This window comes from Papio anubis, chromosome 17 (genome assembly GCF_008728515.1).
Source record: "Papio anubis isolate 15944 chromosome 17, Panubis1.0, whole genome shotgun sequence".
In the NCBI taxonomy this organism is placed as follows: Eukaryota; Metazoa; Chordata; class Mammalia; order Primates; family Cercopithecidae; genus Papio; species Papio anubis.
Window position 1 is genome coordinate 65,126,854 of NC_044992.1, and position 25,025 is coordinate 65,151,878.

The 25,025-nt window shown below is 52.1% G+C and overlaps 1 protein-coding gene across 6 annotated transcripts in view; it reads right to left on the minus strand.

Moving 5' to 3' along the window:
* Nucleotides 1-256: 256 nt before the first annotated feature.
* Nucleotides 257-25,025, minus strand: part of CDC42EP4 (CDC42 effector protein 4) — a 28,400-nt gene continuing 3,631 nt past the window's right edge. For 2 of the 6 annotated variants that reach the window (XM_003913368.5, XM_009191147.3), the window contains exons 2-3: nt 3,300-3,440; nt 257-3,197 (exon numbers count right to left, since the gene is read on the minus strand). In XM_003913368.5, coding sequence (XP_003913417.1) covers nt 2,015-3,085 — 1,071 coding nt within the window. In that variant the 5' untranslated portion in view covers nt 3,086-3,197; nt 3,300-3,440 and the 3' untranslated portion in view covers nt 257-2,014. The remainder of the gene's footprint in view (nt 3,198-3,299; nt 3,441-25,025) is intronic. The other 4 variants (XM_003913367.4, XM_009191148.4, XM_009191151.4 and 1 more) reach the window with 2 other exon arrangements.

Here is a 25,025-nt window from a genome sequence, read left to right on the forward strand (position 1 = left end):
ACGGAGGCACAGGACAGCTAAGTGACCAAGTGCCAAGGGCCTCCAAGAGATGGCAGCTGGGGACACCTGAGTCCCCAAACTCTGAAGGGGCCTGCCCAGGCAGACAGCATCACAGGAAGGGCGGGTCCTCACAGACTGAGAGACAGAAGCCACCTCAGGCCCCCATGGACAGCCCCAGGACCTGGGTCCAGACCCCACCCCCTTCCTGAAAGAGCTTTCCCGAAAAGCAGAGACAGACACCAGGCACCAGGCATGCTTTGGGGCTTTTTTTTTTTTTTTTTTTTTAATGTTTCCTCATTGTTTTGACAATATCATGAAAAAATTCAGTTAAGAATCTGGAACTGGCCTGGATAGGATTCGAGGGCAGCTGGCGGGGGCTGCACAGCCCCCGCGGTTCCTCCCCTACCGTGGGACCTAAGCTATTAGAAACAGGAGCACCAACAGGGCACCGAACCAGGAACTAAGTTAGTGTCTTGAGTCAGGCAAGAGAGGACAGGCCAGGCCAGAGTCGCCGTGGGGACACCCCTGGTTGTGGTTGGTTCTGTCTCTCCCCGTCCCCACACCGGCTACATGGAGACAGGGAGGTGGGTCAGGCTGTTCCCAGGACAGACAAATAACTGACGGTCAACCTCGGGGCTCACACCCAAGCTTCTGCTCAATTCCCTCGGGGAGAGTTACAGGACTCAGAGAGAAACTTGAATTTCAGAAAAACAAATCATTTTTCGCATAAGTGTTCCAAATATTGCGTGGAACATATTAATGCTAGAACATTATCTTTTGTTTACCTGAAATTTGCATTTAACTCAGCACTCTGTTTTGGTTTTGCTAAATCTGGCAACCCTGGCCTCAAAAGTCGTTGGGGGGAGGCCTGAGAAAGGAAGAGGAAGTAGTCAGTACTGAGGGTGTTGAGGGGAGGGAGAGAATAACTCAGTCAAAAAAAAAGCTTCCCCCCATAGGAATGATATATTATTTTAAAAATAATAATTCTCCAAAAACGTTCTACACTGGCCTTCCTCAGATGTTGATAGCTATGGGGGGTGGGTAGGGAAAACACACACCAGACACCCACCCCGTGTCGTTCTAAATAACGTTGGGAAGCACTAAAGTTGAGCTGGTGTCTTTGCCACGGCTGTCCCCAGACTCCAGTCTGCTAATCGCCACTGTGAATTTCAAAGAGGTTTAGTATAAAGGTTTTCTAAAAGGATTGATTCTCCTTCTGAGGCAGACCTATTAACACCATCCTGATATTGCTCTATAAGGATTTATACATAATAATAAAGAACACACAAGCCCCTAGGGACTGAGTGAGTGCCCTAGCCCTGTTCCTAGTGTCATCCTGGAAGGGTCCCTTCTTGCAATTCACGAAGTGTGGGGGCTTTCCTTCCATTTCTCATCCTGCTCTCTTCCCCTGGAAAGGGCTGCGTTTAGTGCACGTGCTCGTGGCTGGTCCCCTGGTCCAGCTCAGCTCCAAGGGGCTCCAGATTTCCAGGGCAGGAGCTGGGGTGGAGCAGGGAGGGGCTGAGAGGCAAGACCATCTCCGTCCTGCCGCAGCTGCTTCCCCAGCAGCCACTGCTGGGCACAGCAGAAACACCAGCAGAGAAAAGGGGAGTCGAGTGTCCTTAGCCCTGGAGCTGAGGCTGCCTCCGGGCTGACCCGCTGGCTGCACGTGGCAGGAACTCGGGTTGGCATCTGGCATCCATTTGAGGCCACGGTGGAGGAAAGGGAGGCCAAGAGAGGAAAACCAATTCCTGCTGTGAGAACACAGCCCTTGTCCCACGCAGCCTGAGTGCAGGGAGCATGATGAAGTCAGGCAGCCAGTCGGCACCCATGCCAGCCCCCCACGTCCTCCAAATGCCCGAGGGCCAGGCCAGTGTCCCTCATCTACAAGGTCCAGGGTCTGTGGTTTGAAGCAAGGGTCCTGGCTGCCCCTGCGCCACAAGGTCAAAGGTCATAGTGGGGTGGGGGCAGGGAGAAGATGCAGACAAGAGCTCCGGGTGGCCACCCACTGTCTGCCTCACACGCGGATCTCATCCTCCTCCTCCTCGTCCATGAAGGAGAACTCCTTGTCCGGCTGTCTCGAGACAGCAGCCCGGGCCCTGTCCGGCCCCCGGAAGGCAGGGCTGCGCTCCTCCAGGACGCCCGAGGTGCAGCTGGAGAGGGAGCTGCTGTCTCGTGTGGTGTGGCTGCCCATGCTGCGGGCCGAGCCAGGGCTGGGGGCCGCTGCTGCCCACCCCTCGTCCTCCAGAGCATGGGAGGGGAGGGAGGGCAAGTCTGGGCCGGCCTTGCCTTCCTGCCTCGCCAGGGGAGGGGCCGCCACAGCGTACGGGGGAGCCTGGGTGATGGTGCCAGTGGCGCCCTCATCGCCATGGTAACCACCCTCCTCCTCCTCGGGGTCCCACTCCTCCTTGTCCATGATGCTGAGGACGTCACCCAGCATGGAGGGCCCCAGGTCGATGTGGAAGGACATGATGGACTCCGCATGCTTCAGCCCATAGGTGGCCTTGGGCACGACAGGCAGATCTGCCAGATCCCCAAAGGCCTGCTCGTCGAGGAGGGGGTCAGGGGAATGGGGACCCGCGGCCCCATTCCGACGGGGCACGGCCTCCTCCATGCCCGCCTCCTCGTCGCCACCCTCCCCGCCATTGGCCTTCTTCACGGGGCTGGATGACAGACTCTTGGGCAGCTTACTGGTACCCTTCTCCGCGGCCTCCTTCTCATTGAGCTGGGGCAGGGACATGGCATTCTTGACAAAGAGGGCCGAGTCCCGCAGGGATCCCAGCATGTCGCGCTGCTCCCGCTCCCCCCTGGTCACTGACTGTGACCGCTTGCTGCCCCGGAACTTCCTGGACAGGAGACTGCGTTTGGAAGATGAAGAGGAGGCCTGTTCATCCAAGGACTCGCCGTCGGGCTCGCCAGCCTTGCTGTTGAGGAAGGAGGTGTCCCCAAAGGCATCTCCGGCCCGGCCAACGTGCATGGTGTGGCGGAAGTCGCCCAGTGGGGCGCTGATCATTTCGGCCGTGAGGTCCACTCGGGAACGGCGCTTGGAGTGCACCGAGCTGGACACCAGTTGCTTGAGGATCGGCATCTTGCTGGACGGGTGGGGAGGTGGGCCCTCCCGAGGTAACCAGCAGGTCCGGGGTCAGATCTGAAGTCCAAGTCTAGTGGGCAGAGGGGGACGCAATGAAGAGATCATAAGGCTGCAAGCAGAGAACGGGAGGCAAAGGATTAATGTGGGGCTGGTTACACAGCACAAAAGCCTATTTGCCAGGGGACTGTCATTTAAACCCCAGTGCTCGTACCAAAGTGAAATGCGGTGAAATAAGCCAGCAATCAAATGGTATAGCCCTGCCTGTTTCTTCATCCGCAGGCATTCAGAGAACAGGAGTGATTTTGCAAATCTGGTGAGAGTTCCAGTAGCCTCAGACACACTTTCCCTGAAACTTGAGAGAGAGAGAACCTTTCTTGTAAAAGACAATGCCTCCCCTGCCCTGCAAGCCAGGACGCTGCCAGAGCAAACATGACCACGTTTAAGGACGCGAAGGTAAATCCAGCAATTCCGGGCAGCAAGCCAGGGAAGAGATGGAGTCTATGAAGTGGCTCCTATGAACAGTCAGCCTGGAGATGTGCTGTAAGTTCCTCCTGCTGTCTAACCTCGACCCCTGTGGAGTTAGTGGACACCCCACCCTGAGTCCTGGTCCTCAGAGAGAGAAGGGAACAGACAGGATGGGCCCAGGGACACAGGCTGACCACAGAGAGACCTCCACATGCGTGGGTGGCACGGTCCTCCTTCTGAATCAGAATTGGGGTGGGGCTGCTGGGACCCACAGAACCAGCTCCCCAGCCTTTCAGCCTTCTCTTGGGATCCCATAGATGAGGATCCTGCCTGTGACATCTCCACTGTGGGGCCCCAGGCTCTTTGCTGAGGGTCCACCTTCTGGTGTCTCGGGGAGATCAAGATTGGGGAACTTCCAGTTTCTTTCATCATTAGGGGAGTGGGAGGCAGGGACTGGACCCTAAATGACTTGGGGCCCCCAGGATCTGCAGACTGATTCCTAGGTGATGCACCAGAAATCCAAAAACACAGCAGAGGTAGAGCCCAGGAGCCCGGAGGCACCACTCTCACAGCTCCTGGCAAGGGCCAAGTTGAAGTTCAGCGTTGGGGCCAAACCAGCTCCTCTCTCCCCTAGAGGGACTTTGCCCCAAATACTAAGACCAGCAGAGCTAGGCAGGATGGGGAGAGATGAGTGCTGGGATTTAACAAAGTATGGTGGGTGAGAGGTGTTGCTTGGACACCAGGTACCTGCCTCTCTCCCAGTCCAGCCAGCAGCCCAGTTCTGAGAGGCACCCCCAGTCCAGAGCCACTCTTTCCACTGCAAAACTCAGACGGCGGGTGCTTCCTCCGCATGCCTGCCACTGCACCACACGAGCCCACCACACCCCACCTGGCCCCTGACATCAGCCTAACAGGTCTCCCTGTTTGTCTCCCTCCTGTCCATCCTTCACCTCTCAGCTCAAACAAAACCCATCCACATGATGCCCTACCCAGTGCACACCCCTTGATCCAATGACCAGTCCCCACCTCGCTCCTCAGTGTCCCCTACTTTTGTACCCTGCTCTATCCCCTGAGCTGGAGTGGATACAAACAGTTCCCTGATGCAACCCCTGCCACACCCAGCATCCTTCAGGGCTCAGCTGGGACACATCACTGCTCCCAGGAAACCTTCAGCCACCACCTTCCCCCCACGGCACTTTGGGAGCCGTCCCCTCTCCCAGCAGACACCGGCTACATCCTTCTACCCCTGCTGGCTGGCCTCTCATCTTCCCACTGCAGTACGAGCTTCCAGGGTGGTTTTTTTTTTTCTTTTCTTTTTTTTGAGACGGAGTCTCGCCCTGTCCCCTAGGCTCGAGTGTAATGGCGCGATCTCAGCTCACTGCAACTTCTGCCTCCCGGGTTCTAGCGATTCTCTTGCCTCAGCCTCCCGAGTAGCTGGGATTTGCAGGTGCCCACCACCACCACGTCCAGCTAATTTTTTTTGTAATTTTAGTAGAGATGGAGTTTCACCATGTTGGTCAGGCTGGTCTCGAGCTCCTGACCTCAGGTGATCCACCTGCCTTGGCCTCCCAAAGTGCTGGGCTCAGCACGTGGGATCAGCGTGAGCCACTGCGCCCGGTCCATCCAGAGGGTTTTAACAGATCTGTTTGCCACCAAGTCCGGTCTAGCAGGGTGTGCCACACGGTTGGCCTCCAAGCACCCCCTGGAAGTCCAGCACCTCCCTCCTGTCCTCCCTTTCTGCCCACAGCCTGGCTCCAGGGCTCCCAGCCTGACCTCTCTGCGTCCTCATCCGCTTCCCTGTTCTCTCAAGCCTCTGCTGCCCAGCCTCACGGCTTCCCCCACCAGCAATGTCCCCCCTCCCAATGCCCAGGCCATACTGCTTATCATTCCAGCAAACACAAAGTTCTCTCAGGCAGGGAGGGAGAGCCAGGCACCTGGCAGACTTGCCACACAGTAACGTGGGCGAGGACGTGAGCAATGCCTTGAAATGATGCTCTACTCTTGGTCACAGGCCAGCTCTCTCTCCTCCCCACCCTTAGGAAAGTGACCTTCCCCTAACTCTAACCTGGATTGTCTCTGGGCCCCACCCTCCTGCTCTACCTCAGCCTCTAAACAATTAGACATTGAACTGCTAGACCAAGGGTCAGCAAACACTTTTTGCAAAGGGCCAGAGAGTAAATATTCTCGGCCTTGTGGCTGATAGGGTTTTGGTCACAGCTACTCAACTCTGTCTTCTTAGTATAAAAGTAGCCGTTGGCCAGGCTCGGTGGGTCACAACTATAATCCCAGCACTTTGGGAGGCTATGGCAGGAGGATCAGTTGAACCCAGGAGTTCCAGACCAGCCTGGGCAACACAGTGAGACCCCATCTCTACACAAAATTAAAAAAAGAAAGGAGCCGTAGCAACATGTAAACAAGTAGGCATGGCTGCATTCCAAAAACATTTTATTTACAGAGAACTTCTGGGTTGGTGAGCAGATCAAGGTGCCGGGAAGGTGACGTGTACCCTGTTCCCCACCCCAACACCTGACCCCATGCATCCTCATGCAGCTCTTCCGTTTGGCTGTTCCTGAGTTGTATCCTTTGTAATAAACCAGTAAAAGAAAAAAACCACCAAAAAGCCTCATCTTTATTTGCAAAAGCAAATGCAGGTTGGGTTTGGGCCGTGGACTGTAGTTTGCTGACCCCTGAATATCATATATGACCCTCTTGGCCAGCCATGGGCTCCTAGGCAAAACTCTGAAGGAAACAGGAAGGAAAGGAGGGAGGGAGGGAGGGAGAAGAAAAGAGAAGAAAGGAAAAGAAAAGAAAAAGAAAGAGAAGGTAGAGTCTGCCTCAGTCACGTTGGGCATCGAAGGAAAAAAGGCCAGGCTTCAAACGAACTCTCGTTCCTGGCAAATCCTTTAGGCTTCTACTGCCACCAGCACAGGCACCAGTAAGGAACGGAGAAGACCCTGTCTTCCACCTGCCTGCACCCCGACTCCTGGCTCCATGCACAGCATCCAGGAATCTCAAATAACTGGAGGGGATATTCAGCGCAGCGCTTTCACTTTATGGATGAGGAAACGGGTTTATTGAAGGAAAGTGATTTACCCAAGTTTTTAGCCCAAAGGAAGAGAGCTGGGCTAGAAACTGGGTCTTTGAGTCCAGAGCTCTCTCCGTCCCCACTCCAGGCCCTTCTCCAGCTCTGGCGGCAGCGTTGCTGGTCAGTGACCACCGGCCACTGAGTGCTCCTCCCCACTGCTGGCTGGCAGGCTGCAGAGAAGGGGGTCCCAACTGCTGTTTCAAGAAAGTTCTTGTGTAACCCTAGAGCAGATTCCACACTGTGGATATTCAAGCCAGGTAATTTCTCATTGGGAGGTGGGACTGCCCTGTGCAGTGTAGATCATTCAGCAGCGTCCCTGGTCTCTGCCCACTAGATGCCAGTAGCATTCATTCCACAGTCACAACAAGCAAAACTGTCTCAAGATATTGCCCCATGTGCCCTGGGAGGCAAAACTGCCCCAGTTGAGAAACAGCAGCCTTGAGTGAGAACACACAGGTGAAGACAGAGCAGGTATGCTCACCAGGTAAACAACAAAGACAGAGAAGCAGGGAGGGGGCGCGGATGGTCAGAACTGGGTGGGAACACGGTGGCATGAGCCTCCAGAGCTGCGTAAGGGTTTCAACACCACAGCGGGAATCCCCAGACCCTGTGAGTGATGTCAGGTCCTGTGGTTTCCCGATGTTATACGCTCATTAGAGAGGAAAGAAAGGAAAACCACAGACCCGTCTCCCCAGGACTCGCCAGAGAAGCTGCAGGTCACTGTGGCTGCCCAAAAGGGACCAAATATCCTGGCCATGATGGCCACAGGGGAGGGCAGCTCCCCGCATCCCATTAGCCACACCCCAGAGCACATCCTTGCAGGTAGAACTATAGAGGTAGGTCAGAGGGGACAGCAGGGAAACTCAGCTGAAATCACAGCCATCCTGGGCTAGCCCCGGGGTCCCCAGGATCTTGTTCAACCCCACACCCCAGAAAGACAGGGACAGGTCTACCCAGTGCTGTCTGCTGCCATGGTCTCACTTCCTGCGGGGGTAGGAATGGGACTTGGTGGCTTGTAGAAAGCCATCTTCAATACCCAGCAAGGAAGGGTCCTGAGAGAGTTAGGGCCTGAGAGTAGAGGGAGTCACGCATCCATCCCACTGCCCCAGCGAGGAGGGGGGCACTGCCCCAGCGAGGAGGGGGCTATAGTGCCTGGTAGTCCATGCTGGTGATGAGGCCTAGGTGTCTGGAGCTCAGACTAGACAGGCCACGCAGCAGGACTAAGGGTCAGCAAGAGCTTGGTTTCACCAGCCTTGAGTGATCTTGAATCACTCTGAGCTTCTAACAGAGAACAATTTGAAGGTGAGCAGCTAGATCATGGAGTTTAAGAGAAAGCAGGTGGTGGGAGTCCTGCCAGAGGCCTGGGCCGGTCCTGGGGGCAGCTATGGTTTGGGAGGCCACAGGGCATTGTGGCTTTGGGAAGGGTCTTCAGAAGCACCGTGACTCAGCTCTAGGGAAGTAGCTAAAATAGGCTGCCCAATGTGGGGCAGGCACTCCCCATAGCCTGCCTTGGGTGGGCCACCCCCACCCCCACCCCACCCCACCCCCACCCCACCCCACCCCGGAAAACACATCCCACTTTCTTCGCAGGGCAAGGGAAAATGGATCACAACTCACAGTCCCTCCTAGCTCTCCTGAGCCTCCAGAGGAACAGATTCCTCTACCCTCAGCCCACTGACCATGGAACCTTCCTTTAAGGCGGGACCAATGAGCCCTCCCCAGAAGGTCAGGCCCCTGCTTGGGTCTACACCAACCACACCTTTAGTTCAGCCCTGTTCCTGAGACTACAGAAGACCACCCTTGCCTGGGCCCCTCGCCTATCCTCCCTGGCCCTCCCAGCTTGGACAGACCAGCAGACCCAGGTCAGAAGGACAGACGGGACCAACACTTCTCACTCCAAGTGACCGGGCAGTGGCCTGTCCCTGGCATCTTGGCTTGAGGCAGGCGCCAGACCTGAGCTCTCATGGGGCAGCTAGGCAGGCCTCGCTCTCTGAAGCTGCCCTGCGGTTGACCCCAGTATACAGGGTACACAACATGCCTGAACGCCCACCGCCGCCGCCGCCGCCTCCACCACTGCTGCTGGGCAGCATGCCCTCTGCAGGGCCTTCCCCTAGCTGTTCTAACCAACCACCTGATGCCAGATCCAGGCAATGTGGCCGGATAGCAGAGGGCTTTTAGTGAACGATGACTTTAGATGTGACCTGGATCGGCTACAAGAGGCTTTGTTCCGTTACTCATCATCCATTCACTCACTCCATGACTTCCTGCAGACCCACCCATATTCACACTCTTCTAGGCCCTGGAGATAGAGCAGTCCGTTTTCCCAGGGCGCATGTGTAGTGCGAGTATGGGGCGTGGGGTTGGGGAATGGAGGTGTAAACCTGTAAATAAAACGGTATCTCGTATTCCTTAGTATAACGAGGGAAAGGGGATGGTGTAAGTGGGTGTGGGAGTCAGAGGGTCTGGGAGAGGCCCCTCTGAGGAAGGAGCATCATGAGTTGAGAACCAAATGATGAGAAGGAACCAGCCAGGTCAGAAGCGACCCAGGCAGAGGGAACGACGCATGCAAACGCTGGAGTGTAGGAACAAGCTTGCAGCATTTACAGAACAGAATAAAAATCCATGCAGCTGGGGTCCAGGTTACATAGAGCCCTCCCTACCAGGCCACATAAAGAGTTTTCTTTTGTTTTCAGTTTTTATTACAGGCACCCGCCATCAGGTCTGGTTAATTTTTGAATTTTTTGGAGAGACCAGGTTTCACCATGTTGGACAGGCTGGTCTTGAACTCCTGACTTCAGGTGATCTGCCCGCCTCGGCCTCCGAAAGTGCTGGGATTACAGGTGTGAGCCACTGCTCCCGGCCAATTTTTTTGTATTTTTATTAGAGATGGGGTTTCACTATGTCGGCCAGGCTAGTCTTGAACTCCTGGCCTCAAGCAATCCACCCACCTTGGCCTCCCAAAGTTCTGGCATTACAGGCATAAGCCACTGCACTTAGCCCAGGTAAGGAGTTTGGAGGTCATTATAGGTGTACAAGGAAACCGGTGGCTGTTTGTAAGCAGGCGAGTGATTCAATCTGTGTATTTGGAAGCTCCCGGAGGTCCTGGCATTGGAGGAATGAAGGAGCGGAGCTGGAATTCATCCAGGAGGCTGTTGCAGAAATGCAGGTCAAAGAGGATGGAGACCAGGATGTGGGTTTGGCGAAGGGGGACACAGTGGGAGACATTTAGGCCATGTTTTGGAGGTAGAGACACACGGGATTACAGAGGGCCCAGACCAGGGAGGAGAGAAAAGACAGGATCAAATGGGACTCCAGGTCTTCCAGGGGCAGCCTCTGGTCCTGGCCATCCTTTCCCAGGTTTTGCCTGGCGGGCCATGGCCCCTTCTCACAGGAGGGGCTGACATGCTATCCCTAGGCGGAACTTCGCTTTGCCGAAACACAGGAGGCGTTCCGCAACACAAGGCTTGTCAGATGGAACAACACGCTGGAGGGGTTGTGTAAGAGGCTCACTGGGACATAGGCCACGACTCTAAGAGGTGAGGAACTCTGGCTTTTGTCATCAGAGAAAAATCCAGTACTTTCTGGAACACTCGCCAGGCCTTATCCTGCAAAGACAGGAAAGTGCAGGGAAGGCGGAAGACTGTTTCATTCAAACCGTGGCAGGGCTGAGGGCAGCCAAGTGAATGGGCGAGAACGGCGACTTCTTAGATACACGTGGTTACATGTTCCAGGCAGCACTTCAATGCCGACTGTGTTGTGATTTCAGCTGACTTTAGTACTCTTGGGGATCTTTCAACTCCTTCATGTGCCGTGCTCAAAAGCCCTTGCGTCTGGAAGTGTGCTACGTGCGCAAGGAGGTTAAGGCTCACTGCTGTAATATTCTGAGCCTGACTAGCCACAATCAAAAACCAAAAACAAGGCCAGGTGCAGTGGCTCACACCTGTAATTCCAGCACTTTGGGAGGCTGAGGTGGGTGGATCACCTGTGGTCAGGAGTTCAAGACCAGCCTGGCCAACATGGTGAAACCCCGTCTCTACTAAAAATACAAAAATTAGCCAGGCGTGGTGGTGGGCACCTGTAGTCCCAGCTACTCAGGAGGCTGAGGCAGGGAGAATAGCTTGAACCTGGGAGGTAGAGGTTGCAGTGAGCTCAGATTACGCCACTGCATTCCAGCCTGGGTGACAGAGCAAGACTCTGTCTCAAAAAAACAAACAAAGAAACAAACAAACCCAGGATGGGAACATGAAATGTCGCCATTATGACTCCTGTACCATTTATGTATCTGTGTCAAATATCTCCTTAAAATACCTGGGTGTAGTGGGATCATACTTTCAAGATGGAAAGACCAAATTAAGGGACTTGCCCTAGGTCATGGATTGAAGCCAGGGTTTAATTCCCACCCCAGGGCTCCATCCACTTAAATAGCAATGTACTATCAAAAGTAGGGGGCATCACAGGAAAAACACTGAATATGTAATTTGTGTATACACATATATATCTACACACACATATATTTTTATAGGTTATATTCACATCTATTGTCATTCCATGTATTAATTACTAAGTTTTAGTTTAGACACACACACACACACACACACACACACGCATGCACAAGTTTTGGTGTGTTCTTTCTAAATCCCAGTGGATTTTTTTTTTTTTTTTCTTTTTTTTGAGACAGAGTTTCGCTCTTGTTGCCCATGCTGGAATACAGTGGTGCAATCTCAGCTCACTGCACCTCCACCACCCGGATTCAAGTAATTCTCCTGCCTCAGCCTCCCGAGTAGCTGGGATTACAGGTACCCGCTACCACACGCGGCTAATTTTTGTATTTTTTTAAGTAGAGATGGGGTTCCACCATGTTGGCCAGGTTGGTCTCGAACTCCTGACCTCAGGTGATCCACCTGTCTGGGCCTCCCAAAGAGCTGGGATTACAGGTGTGAACCACCATGCCTGTCCCCAGTGGATTTTCTTAGGTACTCCTAGGGGTGCTAAAATGCAGCACTCACTGTGTCACATGACTCCCACTGAGATTCAGAGATGGCAGACATCTGGGAGAGGATCCAACCCAGTGGTCTTGATTAGGCTGTTGGGACCAGGAGAGGTGACTTGCCAAAGGCCACAGAACTCACAAGGAGCCGGGTGGTGCTGGAGCCCAAGTCTCTTGACTCCCACCCCAAAGCTCTTCCCCAGATAACACCTAGATGGGCTCACTGCCAGGCACCAGGGCGACTTTCTGATGTTTGCTACCATCTTGCCCAAATTAAGAGCTGGGAAAGAGAAGAGGGAAGGACCTTCCTCCCACTGAGCAATTGGCACTAGGTGCCACCAGGCAGGGAGAATATTACAAAACTCGGATCCAAGAGCTGCTCAGAGTCAAAATCGTCCCAGGGTGGGGTGGTCTTGTGGTACCTGAAACTCCGGCAAAATTTCTTGAAATAATGGCTTTAAAATAAATGATGGTTCTGGCCGGATGTGGTGGCTCAAGCCTGTAATTCAAGCACTTTGGGAGGCCGAGGTGGGTGGATCACCTGAGGTCAGGAGTTTGAGACCAGCCTGGCCAACATGGTGAAACCCCATCTCAACTAATAATACAAAAAAATTAGCCAGGCATGGTGGTGGGTGCCTGTAATCCCAGCTACTAGGGAGGCTGAGGCAGGAGAACTGCTTGAACCTGGGAGGTGGAGGTTGCAGTGCACCGAGATCGTGCCATTGCACTCCAGCCCGGGCGACAAGAGTGAAACTCCATCTCCAAAAAAAAAAAAAAAACCCGAAAAACAAAAAGAATGATGGTTTTAAAATGAATATGATTCAAAGTTTCCTCAAATAATGGCTTTAAAATGAATATGATTTACCTCCTAGAACTTAACCCTGTGGAACTATTTCAAAGGAGAAAAAAGTCACGCACATATTTATTGAAGTCTTATTCATAATAGCAAAAGACTGGAGACAGGCCAGGCACAGTGGCTCACACCTGTAATCCCAGCACTTTAGGAGGCCAAGGCGGGTGGATCACGAGGTCAGGAGTTTGAGACCAGCCTGACCAACATGGTGAAACCCTGTCTCTACTTAAAAAAAAAAAAAAAATTGGCTGGGCATGGTGGTGCGCACCTGTAATCCCAGCTACTCAGGAGGCTGAGGCAGGAGAATGGCTTGAACCCGGGAGGCAGAGGTTGCAGTGCACCGAGATCACGCCATTGCACTCCAGCCTGGGAGACAGAGAGAGACTCCATCTCAAAAAAAAAAAAAAAAAAAAAAAAAAGAAAGAAAAAAGAAAAGAAAGAAAGACTGGAGACAGCCCTAATGCCCAGTGATAGAGGAATGGCTAAGAAAGCTGGAAGCCATTAACTCAGAGCACCATTCAGCAGTCACGGAAATGGAGAACTATGAAGACCACGGACAACATGGACCAAATGTTTACCAAATGGCATTAAATGGAAGCGCAAACAAAAGGCAGAACAGAGGCTGAGGCGAAGGTCAGGAGTGCAGGACCACCCTGGCCAACACGTTGAAACCCCGTCTCTACTATTAAAACAATACACAAGGCCGGGCGCGGTGGCTCACGCCTGTAATCCCAGCACTTTGGAAGGTGAGGCAGGCGGATCACCTGAGATCAGGAGTTCGAGACCAGCCTGGCCAACACAGTGAAACCCCATCTCTACTAAAAATACAAAAATTAGTCGGGTGTGGTGGCAGGTGCCTGTAATCCCAGTCACTTGGGAGGTGGAGGCAGGAGAATCGCTTGAACCCGGGAGGCGGAGGTTGCAGTGAGCCGAGGTCACGCCATTGCACTCCAGCCTGGGGGACAAGAGCGAGACTTCGTCTCAAAAACAAAGAAACAAAAAAACCCCACAAATTAGCCAAGTGTTGTGGCACGTGCCTGTAATACCAGCTACACCGGAGGCTGAGGCGGGAGAATCTCTTGAACCTGAGAGGCAGAGGTTGCAGTGAGCTGAGATCACACCATGGCACTCCAGCCTGGGCAATAGAGTGAGACTCTTGTCTCAAAAAAATAAATAAAAATTAAAAATAAATAGAAAAAAAGGCAGAACATATACTTGTTTATGCATAGTGGTTACAACTCTACACAAATATGCATCTGTGAATAAAGACTAAAAGGGCACACAGGAGAAATTAAGAAGTTATGTTAGCCTTGAGAGGAAAACAGGCTTCTTTTTATTTTTATGTATGTATGTGTGTGTGTATGTATGTATGTATGTATTTTCGAGACAGAGTTTTGCTCTATCACCCAGGTTGGAGTGTAGTGGCACCATCTCAGCTCACTGCAACCTCCAAATCCTAGGTTCAAGCGATTCTCCTGCCTCAGTCTCCCAAGTAGGTGGGATTACAGGTGCACACACCACAACAGCCGGTTAATTTTTGTATTTTCAGTAGAGACGGGGTTTCCTCATGTTGACCAGGCTGGTCTTGAACTCCTGATCTCAAGCAATCCACCCGCCTTGGCCTCCCCAAGTGCTGGGATTACAGGTGTGAGCCACCGCACCAGGCCTTTTTATTATTTTTTTTTTTTTAAAAAAAACCACCACCAACAAAAACCCACAGTATCAAAGGTTTAAAGAAAAGGCATTCATTTCAAAACCAGCTCAAGACTATCTGGTTCTCTGGATTTGGCAGCTGCATCACAGCATAAGATGCCAACTTGGGACTAAGTGAGAACCGGTCTCCATCCATACTCTGCCTGTCTTGTGTCAAAATCTCCCACTGATGTCTGTTCTCTCTCTCTTCCTCCCTCAAAATCTCCCCAAGCCAGACATGTTTATTAGGTCCTCGTTTTATTCTAAGTTGCCTGGGAGGACGAAGCGGGCAAGCTTTAATAACCTGACATCAGGGGACACGAGGAGATCGGGACCCTCTCAAAACACAGAACTCACTCTCCAACAGCTGCTTCCTGATGCTTAAGCCTCCCCAGCTGAGCAGGAGATGAGTGATAAGGATCACTCCCACCCCACCGGAGATCGGCCTGTTTCCAGTGACACTGAAGCTCCAAGCTGGAGGCCAGCCTCCCACATAACAGTGGGATCCTCTCAGAGATATCCTGTGCAGGATGAGGTTTTACTTCTGCTTCTACAGCCCTAGCTTGGCTAGACTGTTACTGCAAGGGAGCCGAGAAAATAAGAAGGGGTCACATGAGGGCAACCAGCACCCAGGGGCTCCAGCCACCACTGACCGCCAAGCTGTGTGCAGAATGAGATCATCCCTGGGGGTAGATCTCTAATGGGGAAGGCACTAAAGTGAGTCTTAGCTCCAAGAGTCAGAGGAACAGGCTCCCTAATCCCCTCCTACCCTGTCCCTCCAGTACACCTCCTCACTCTCCAGTTCTCATTCACCAGGGTCTGCCGCGTGCCAAGCATTGTACTGAGGACAACCTACATTTATGTCCTTGAAACTCAAAGCAAACTTGCAAGGAGGCTGCCCTGATTGCCCCTATTTTAAAGAAAGAGAAACGGAGAGTCAGACAGAGTGAATTATTTTACTCTCACATCTCACAGCTTTATTTATTTATTTATTTTTTTGTTGAGATACGGCATTGCTGTCACCCAGACTGGAGTGTAGTGGTGCTATCATGGCTCACTGCAGCCTCAACTTCCTGGGCTCAAGTGATCCTCCCCGGCCTCAGTCTCCCAAGTAGCTGGGGCTACAGGTGGGCACCACCATGCCTGGCTTATTAAAAATAAATAAGTAAATTTATATACACACACACACACACACACACACATATATATATATATATATTTTTTAGTAGAGATGGCGTCTCGCTATGTTGCCCAGCCTAGTCTTGAACTCCTAGCTTCGAGCGATCTTCCTGCTTCAGCCGCCCAAAGTGTGGGATTACAAGCATGAGCCATTGCGCCCCACACCCAGCCTCTCACAACTTCTAAGTGGTGACTTGAGCCCATTTCTGGCAGACCTTGGAGCATGTGATTTTCCATATAAGGTGATGCGGCCCGGCCTATGCAGGTGTCTGCAGCTGAGGATGTGCACGTGGAGCAGGGTGGGATAGGAAGGGTCTGCAAGCCGGTTAATCTAAGACTCTTGGAGCTACGACTCATGTTACTGCCTCCCTCATTAAAGCTCTCTCCCCAGGCATGGCTGCATTTGAAACCTCCTCAAAGGAGATTTCTCTTACCCAGGAGCCCATTCCCACCTCGGGCTCTCAGGAACCTCCCAGTGTTCCGGTGTTCTGGGAGGTGAGGGGTGCGGAGGATCACCCCGAAGCACAAGCCAGGCGCTGCTGGCACAGTCAGGAGTAGATCGGCATAAGGTCTCGCTTCTAGTGTGTTCCTATCTGCTCTGTCCAAACTCCATCTTGTGTTCCTTGGTTATTCCAGCTCCCAGGAAGAAAAACCAGAACCGTGACCCAACACCACTTGCCACACCCTCACTGCCCCACGTGCCAATCCATGCCAGGCTCGTTGATGCAAACATGCCACTGCACAGCCACCTGGGGCAGATCCCACTTCCTGGAGATGAACATCCTCTACTTTGGCGGCCCCTTCCTGGAAGGAAGACAAAGGGGCAAGGTCCCAGATTTCATGACATGTCTTCCCCCCACTACCCCCAGCCTCCAAGCTACAAGACGGTGCCTATTCCCCAGGTATCCCTACCGGGTGATGGGTTGTTCAACAACAGTGAGATGGTGCACCATATTGTTTAATTCCGGCGTTGGCGCCAGCAGGTTGCCACGAAGGAACCCCGGTACAATTCCCACCTCCGCATCTGTGAAGTTGATGAATGGAAACTGATCCACGGTCCGCACCGTTCGCCCACGCAAAGGGTCATATCTGAAACGCACGTAGTCAATGCCACCGATTGATCGCGAGGCGCAAACCCGGCAGGAAGCCGGTCGAAGCAATGTACCTGGCGAATGGGCGCTGCACCAGGTCCGACTTCACCACGCCACGAGAACGTTCAGGCCTTGCCCGAGACGGTAGGTGTTCAAACAGCCGTTAAAATGTAATATTAACGGGGAGCTCATGCCTGTAGGAATCCAGCACCAGAGCGACGCACGCCTGAGCCGTTGCGCCCAACCCACTGCGAAATTCATCCCCGTGCCAAAATACAAAATTTCAGGCCGTATGGCCCACAGCAATTAGATGTCGATGGTGGACCAGGCCAAAACCGGAGACCACCTCCGGCTACCACCGCAGAAACCCTGCCTGTGAATACAAAATTGTGCCGGGCAGCAAGCGCAAGCCTCCCAGTCCACCCACCCTGAGAGAGAGAGAGGGGCTGATGGCGGAAGAAGAAGGGAAATTCTAGAGGTGGAGTTTATAGTGAGCTTGCAGATCGCATCTACTGCATCAGCCGAAGCATGGAGTTTTGTACTCCAGCTCTCAACAGGCGATGGAGTGGTTTACCGCAATCCCAGCACTTTCTGGGATACTTCCATCAGAGCCAGAAAGTTCGAAAACCGACTGAAGACAGAAAAAAAACCCCGTCCGAAGAAATAGCCAGTGAAGGGCACCCAATCCCTGTTTCACTTCCGGAGGCCTGAGGGTGAACTGCCGAAACCTGGAGGCGAGTCAGGAGAGCCGAGATCAGCGCGAGACAGACCTAGGTTCAGTGCGCGGAGTGAAAACCCGTCCTCAGCAACCTGGCAAGTCCAAACGCAGAGACAAAATGGCGAACGGCAATACCGACGAGATCTGTGGCAAAGAGAGATGCATGTAAAATGAACCCTTTTGACACTTTTAAAATTAATATATATAAATAAATGGCTTTCTGGAAATTAAGGAAGGAGCCAAAAGAACTCCATCCATTTCCAGAAATTGCAACTCATTAGTCAAGTGGTCAGAAGCCCGTAACCCGTAGCACTTGGCTTTAGACAGCTTTTTATCAATGGTGGCCGTGGAGACCCAGGACGATTCCCAGCAGCGGAAAACCCCCAGCTTTAGGCACAGGCATCTGCAGCCTGAGGCAGAAGTGGCCCCCTGAAGTCCCTGAGAAGGCACCGGAGGCTGAGGGGTGAGAGACGGTATAAACCGGTAGATGGAGGCTGCAGTGAGCCGAGATCTGCCACTGCACTCCAGCCTGGGTGATAGAGCGACCTGGCCTCCCAAAAAAAAAAAACAAATTCATTAAACTATAAATTATGTATGGCACTTGCCTAAGACTTCTGTTAGAGAGCAATAATTTAGACATTTTCCCCCTTATTACACAAGCAGCATGTTCCCTAGTAGATGGATAAATAAAACCCAAATGTCCACTGTCTAGCCAATAAAATATTTGTATATGTTAACAATTTATGCTACATTGTTTTAAATTAAATCTTAATATCTAATTTTATGATCCAACTGTGCACCTCGAATACAGTTGTTTCATTTTCAGTTGAAACTCTGTAAGGTCTTTTCAGGCAATTATGTGCATATCCTTAACTATTTCTAAATGATACATTCTTGTGAATCTGCCCCCAGGCTGGAGTGCAGTGGTGTTATCTCAGCTCACTGCACCTCTTCCACCCTGGGTTCAAGCAATTCTTTGTACCTCAGCCTCCCTGGTGAAAGAGGGATTACAGGCACAGCCAAACTATGCCTCTCTTGAGGCTGAGTCTGTGTTGCCCAGGCTGGAGTGCAGTGGTATGGTCTCAGCTCACTGCAACCTCTGCCTCCCGGGTCTGGCACTCCCAGCTCTCAGCATCCAGGCTACAGCCACATGCCCAGCTAATTTTTGTATTTTAGTAGAGATAGGGTTTACTCATGCTGGTCTGTGGGCTGGTCTGAACTCTTGACTCCTTAGGATCCACCTGCCTTGGCCTCCCAAAGTGCTGGGATTACAGGCGTGAGCCTACAGGGGTGAGCCACCATGCCCTGCCTGCCTGGCTAATTTTTGTATTTTTAGTAGAGATAGGGTTTCACTGTGTTGGCCAGGCTGGTCTGGAACTCCTGACCTCAGGTGATCCACCCGCCTCGGCCTCCCAAAGTGCTAGGGTTATAGGTGTGAGCCACTGCACTCGGCCGGGAAGCTACCTTCCCCCCCCAATATATTTAATGGCCACCCCACCAAGCTTATACTACCTTACATGCTCTCATCAATTATATGATTGAATCTTTTCAGCTTTGGAAGTAGATAAGCTCATCATCTGCAACTAATAATAATTTTGCCTCTTCCATTCCTCATTATCTTGTTATATTTGTTACATTGCCAATATAAGGTTGAATGATACCACTGACATGAAACATCTCTGTTTCTGGCATTTACAGTGATACCCTAAACCTCCGGCATCTAATCCAGCAGCCACAAGCCACATAAGGCTACTGAGTACTTAACATGTGGCTACTGTGATTAAGGAGCTGAATTTTTAATTTAATTTTTTTGATACAGGGTCTCGCTCTGTTAACCAGGCTCGAGTCCAGTGGCACAATCACAGCTCATTGTAACCTCAACGTCCTAGGCTCAAGCAATTCTTCTACCTCAGTCCTGAGTAGCTGGGACTACAGGTGTGCACCACTATGTTGCCCAGGCAAGTTTTAAAATTCCTGTCCTCAAGTGTAATCCCAAAGTGCTGGGATTACAGATGTGAGCCACCACACGTGGCCAGAATTTTAAATTTTAATTATTTTACATTTAAAAATTGATAATTGGCCAGGCACGGTGGCTCACGCCTGTGATCCCAGCACTTTGGGAGGCCGAGGCGGACGGATCACCTGAGGTCGGGAGTTCGAGACCAACTTGACCAACATGGAGAAACCCTGTCTCTACTAAAAATACAAAATTAGCTGGGTGTGGTGGCGCATGCTTGTAATCCTAGTTACTCGGGACGCTGAGGCAGGAGAATGGCTTGAACCCAGGAAGCAGAGGTTGCGGTGAGCTGAGATCGTACCATTGCACTCCAGCCTGGGCAACAAGAGTGAAACTCTGTCTCAAAAACAAACAAACAAAAACTGATAATTGGCCGGGCACAGTGGCTCACACCTGTAATCCCAGCACTTTGGGAGGCCGAGGAGGATGGATCACTTGAGGTCAGGGGTTCGAGCCCAGCCTGGCCAACATGGTGAGACCCTGTCTCCACTAAAAATACAAAAATTAGCCCGGCGTGGTGGTGGGCACCTGTAATCCCAGCTACTCAGGAGGCTGAGACAGGAGAATCGCTTGAACCCAGGAGGCAGAGGTTGCAGTGAGCCAAGATCATGCCACTGCACTCCAGCCTGGGCAACAGAGCGAGACTCTTGTCTCCAAAAAAAAAAAAAAAAGTTAATTTCCCCTTTCTTTAGTTTTAAAAACATAGCTCCTAGAAAGCATAAAGTTCCATGTGTGACTAATGTCACATTCTTATTGACAACACCGTCCTAGGGCTAGTCCCATTGATCATCCTGCTCACTGTGATTTAAATATCACACAAGTATTCTCCACCACCTTAAGGAATTCACAATTCTTACAGTTTATGGGAAAATGATGCCAATTACTCACTCAGCCAAGCTGAGTTATGGGAAAACACACTACGGCTTAAAATAATTTACCCTTTAATTGCTGGAAGATATAGCATAAGGAGTCTAGTCTAGTTTAAATGGTGACTCATTATCAAGAACACTCTGGAATAACATCTCCCCAGGTGGATCCCAACAGATAGCAAGACGGTGTGCTGAGGAACCCACTCTGGGAAAAACTATTCTAGACCCTGCCTAATAAGGGGTAGACCCCTCCCCAGACTCTGCAGTAACTATTCCTGGGCCACACGTCATGGAGGAAATACAAGAAAGAACTAAGATCTGTTGAGCTTTTTACTCTGCACCAGGCATTGTGTTGGACGATTTATTTTGATTAAACTGTCTCTTTTCTTCTTCTTCTTTTTTTTTTTTTTCTGAGAGAGGGTCTTGCTTTGTCCTTCAGGCTGGACTACAGTGTAGTGGTGCAATCAAGGCTCACTGTAACTTCAAACTTCTGGGCTCAAGCCATCCTCCTACCTCTGCTTCCCAAAGTGCTGGGAGGACAGGCACGAGCCACCACAGCCTGCCTTTCTTTAAACTTTGTAGTCATACACGGTCCCAGGCACTGGAAAGACTTTATCTCATGTATTCTTCCCAACAATCCCACGGAGTTGTCATTACCATCTCCAGCTCGCAGATAAGAGCACTGAGGCTTAGAAGGGCACATGGTTTACTCAAGTCACACACAGTTGCTAAGGACAGAGAGACATAACAATCCAGATGTGCTGGACTCTGGGTTTTTTCCACTCCACCATAAGGAACATCGGCAGAGGGGGCAGCGAGGGGGGCAGTGGATCATAAGCGTCCCTGGGGCTCAGGCCTGGGAGGGCTGCTGAAGGCTCTGGATGCATGAGTACACACAGCACACAAAGTTTTGCACACAATTTCAGGTTAACATCTCCTGAGTCTGAGCGCCTCATTCCCCACCACTCCAGGGAACGTATAGATTAATCCTGGGAAATACAGACCACAGCCCAGCACCCCAGGTCCATCCAGGGGAGCCCTCTGCTCCTTGTGGGCTGGGAACCGGCCGCCCTGCTTGTCTCCTTCATCTTCGTTCCTGCACCCATCTCATCCTTATCCTCATCCTCATCCCAGAACCGCAGGCTTCAGACCAGGGGGGAAGCAGGTCAGCAGGAGGTGAAGGGGAAACCTTCCCTCACCTCCTGGGAATTAGAACAGCACAGAGAGGGGAAGAAAAAGGAGCCAAGACCTGGGAGTGACCGGAAGCAACGACGGAGGAGTCAAGACGATGAGGAGCCAGTGACTCAAGGACATCCGGCAACTTCACTTGATTACAGGGCCCTTCCTGGAAACGCGTGCTTCCCGGAGCCACCACCTGACGCCAGCCACCAGCAGAGGGACAATCTGGGCCAGGCAGGATGGATGCCTGGTGGGGGGCCCCACTGCCCTCACACAGGCTGGACCCTCCTCTGGGAGTGGTTGTTACTACTGGGCAGCAGGGTGCCTCCCTTCTGCTCAGGATCGCAGAAGAAAGTGCCGCGCTTGAAATCAGATCTGCCAGGCCTCATTTGGTTTCACTTTGCCTCTCCTAAGAGCCGGGTGCTCAGCTAAGAAGTGGGAATTTCACGGCCACCTGGGGGTCTCCAGAGGGAGACTGGCAGATCTAAACTCCCTCCAGAGTAGGCAGGCGAAATCTTGCATCTTGGCCCTGCCGGAACTTGGGGACAAAGAGCCCCACTCCCTAGGTCACAAGCTGGCCTCCGTTTCCTCATTAGCTCTCAGAGCAATTGATAACATTTCGTACCTCCCAAGTGCTGTGCTAGGGTGAGCACAATTCCACGTGTGCTATAAAGATGATGCTGTCAGGCCGGGCGCGGTGGCTCACGCCTGTAATCCCAGCACTTTGGGGAGGCGGTAGTAGGATCCACCAAGGTCAGGGGAGTTGAGACCACGGTGAAACCCCGTCTCTACTAAAAATACAAAAAATTGGCTACAGAGCAGTGGCCTGTAGTCCCAGCTAGCAGGAGAGCTGAAGGGCAGAGGAATGGGCAGGAACCCGGGAGGGCTTGCAGTGAGCAGTCCACAGCACCCACTGCACTCCAGCCAGAGGAACAGAGTGAGACTCTGTCTCAAAAAAAAAAAAAAAAAAGATGATGCTGTCACACCCAGTGACACTCCAGCCACTGTCACTTCCCAAACTTCATAGAGAACCTTGCCATACAAGAGCACCTAATTCAAAGTGTCTATTCAGTGAAGCGAGGCTGAGCAATGGGTTGAAGCCCTTTCAAAGGGGCCTAGGGGTTCCAAGTTATCTGATCACAGGGAACCCGAGGTCCCCAAGCTGCTGAAGACCAGGTACAGATTCTGCCCTCCTTCTATGGTCTCGGCCACCAGTGGGGGGCAGGAAACCCTCCGATCTGGTTTCTTTCCTGATCTGAGTTCCCTCATCCCATCACTTTTTAACCTTTAGTGATGCCAGAGAGAGGAGGCCTGGCTCTTCTCAGACAAGATGGTGAGGTGGAGGTGGCAAAAGAGAAGCTCCTCCATTCCTTCCTAGGATAAGGGTAAAAGACAACTCAGGAATTTGCAGGACCCCGGGTGCTACTAGCAACAAATAATGCACAGGTCAGGCATCACAGCTCATGCCTGAAACCTCAGCACATTGGGATGCAGAGGCAGAAGCGGGAGGATTGCTTGCGCCCGGGAGCTTGAGACAAGTCTGAGCAGCACAGTGAGACCCTGTCTCTAAACAACAACAACAACAACAACAACAAATTTAAATTAGCCAAGCAGGGTGGCACACGTCTGTAGTCTCAGCTACTCAAGGCTGAGGTGGGAGGATCTCTTGAGTCCAGGAATTTGAGGCTGTAGTGAGCTGTGATCACACCACTGCACTCCGGCCTGGCCAACAGAGCAAAAAGCCTGTCTCAAAACAAAAAATAATGCACAGAACTTCAACATGATCAACCCCCAATAAAATATAATCTGATCCTTTGAACCTAACCAGGTTCTCCTTAGAGGTATCCACAAATTGTACTGCAAGCCCCTAGGCTCTGTTTGGGCTCTCTTGGGCTCTCTACTCCTTGTACCATTTGACAAAGCCTTAAACCCAATTCCAGGACTTGAGGGGAACAGTTCCCTTTCTGATGCTTCAGGGTTGGAGGCAACAGTGTAAGGAAAGAAGGGTTGCACTGAGTGAGGACTCGAGGTACAGAGGAAGGACAGGCAGGGAAGAGAAGCTGGCACACAGAACCTGGCTTCGGTGGCACACTTGGAAAGATTCAAAGCTGGGGTCTCCAGACCAAGGTCAGTGACTACCAGAACTGCAGGGGTTCGGGCAAAAGGAGAACCCGGAGTCTCATCCTGCGAGGCTGGAGGCTGCCCCAGACAACCTCTGCTACTGTGATGGCCAAGGCAGAAGATGGTGGCTGAAGCAGTTCTGGCTGAGCACAGACATCCAGGGATCCTTCATGCCTGGCACTGTAGTTTTTCCAGATGCCTTCAGCTCCATCTTTGGGGTGAAGGGGAAATACCAGGTGTGCAGAGCAGTTTCTTACAGGTGGGTTAAGAACGGTAAGCCTTCATTAATGACCACACCCTAAACTGTGCTCACCTGAACCCCAAAAGAAAGACCCTTCCTCAGCTTGAGTGGAGGCTGACTGGAGATGGCCAGTTCCCCTGTTCCTGGCAAGGGAGGGCTTTGGATGCCAGCATTGCCATCCTGGCACAGAGCCCAGAGCTGCAAGTTGGCAGTGCCTGGGGGAGACTCCAGTGTTAAGTTAGTTGGAAGGAAGCCCAAGTCTCCTCAAGGAGGCGTATTTTAAGCTGGAGCTTTAGGGGCACAGTGAGTGGGAATATGGGGAAGTAATGTCTGAATTTCTCTCTCTCTTTTTTTTTTTTTTGCAACAGAGTCTCACTCTATCACCCAGGTTGGAGTGCTGGGACAAAGATGTCAGCTCACTGCAACCTCCACCTCCTGGGTTCAAGCGTTCTTTTTTTTTTTTTTTTGAGGTGGAGTCTGGCTCTGTAGCCCAGGCTGGAGTGCAGTGGGCTGGATCTCAGCTCACTGAGAAGCCTCCGCCTCCGGGTTCCTTCCATTCTGCCACCTCAGCTCCCGAGTAAGCTGGGACTACAGAGGCATCCATGCCTTGCCCGGCTAGTTTTTGTATTTTTTTAGTAGGGCCGGGTTTGCCATGGTAGCCAGGATGGTCTCGATCTCCTGACCCTCGTGATCCAGCCGTCTACGGCCTCTAAAGTGCTGGGATTACAGGCAGGCCACGGCGCCCGGCCTCAAGCGATTCTTGTGTCTCAGCTACAGTGGCTGGGATTACAGGTGCCACCACCACGCCGGCTAATTTTGTATTTTTAGTAGAGACAGGGCTTCACCATGTGGCTAGGCTGATCTCGAACTCCTGACCTCAAGTGATCTGCCGTGTTGGCCTCCCAAAGTGCTGAGATTACAGGCAGGCCACTGTGCCTGGCCTAATGCTCTGAATTTCAGCCCCAGCACATAAGCAAAAGGGCTGGGTCAGTGCCACATCTTGGAGCTCCTTCCAGCACTACCATCCAGTTCCCTGCCGAGAGAGGGCAGACATGGGTTTGGCCTTCCTGGAGAACCCCAGAAGCACTGGCTGGAGTTGGCCTTCAGGACACTCTGCCGGATGACCCCTCAAAGTGTCCCCAGCTCCAGAATTTGGTTATTTTCCTCACGGTCGAGAAAAATCCTCCAGTACATAGGTCAGAAGACCTACGCAGAGCTCAGGTCAGCTCTGTTTCCAGGGCAAGATTGCTCAACCCTTCTCCCTCCGCCCACAGGCCTTATCTCTGGCATCAACCCAGCTCCCCATTCCTCCAAGGGATGGACTCCTCCCTCCTCCAACAGGGACAAACTCCTCTGAGTCTGCAGAACCAGAATGAGAACACAGAAGGCTGGACTTACTGCCACCCAGGCGCAACCCTGGCCACTCTGGCTTCTGACTTC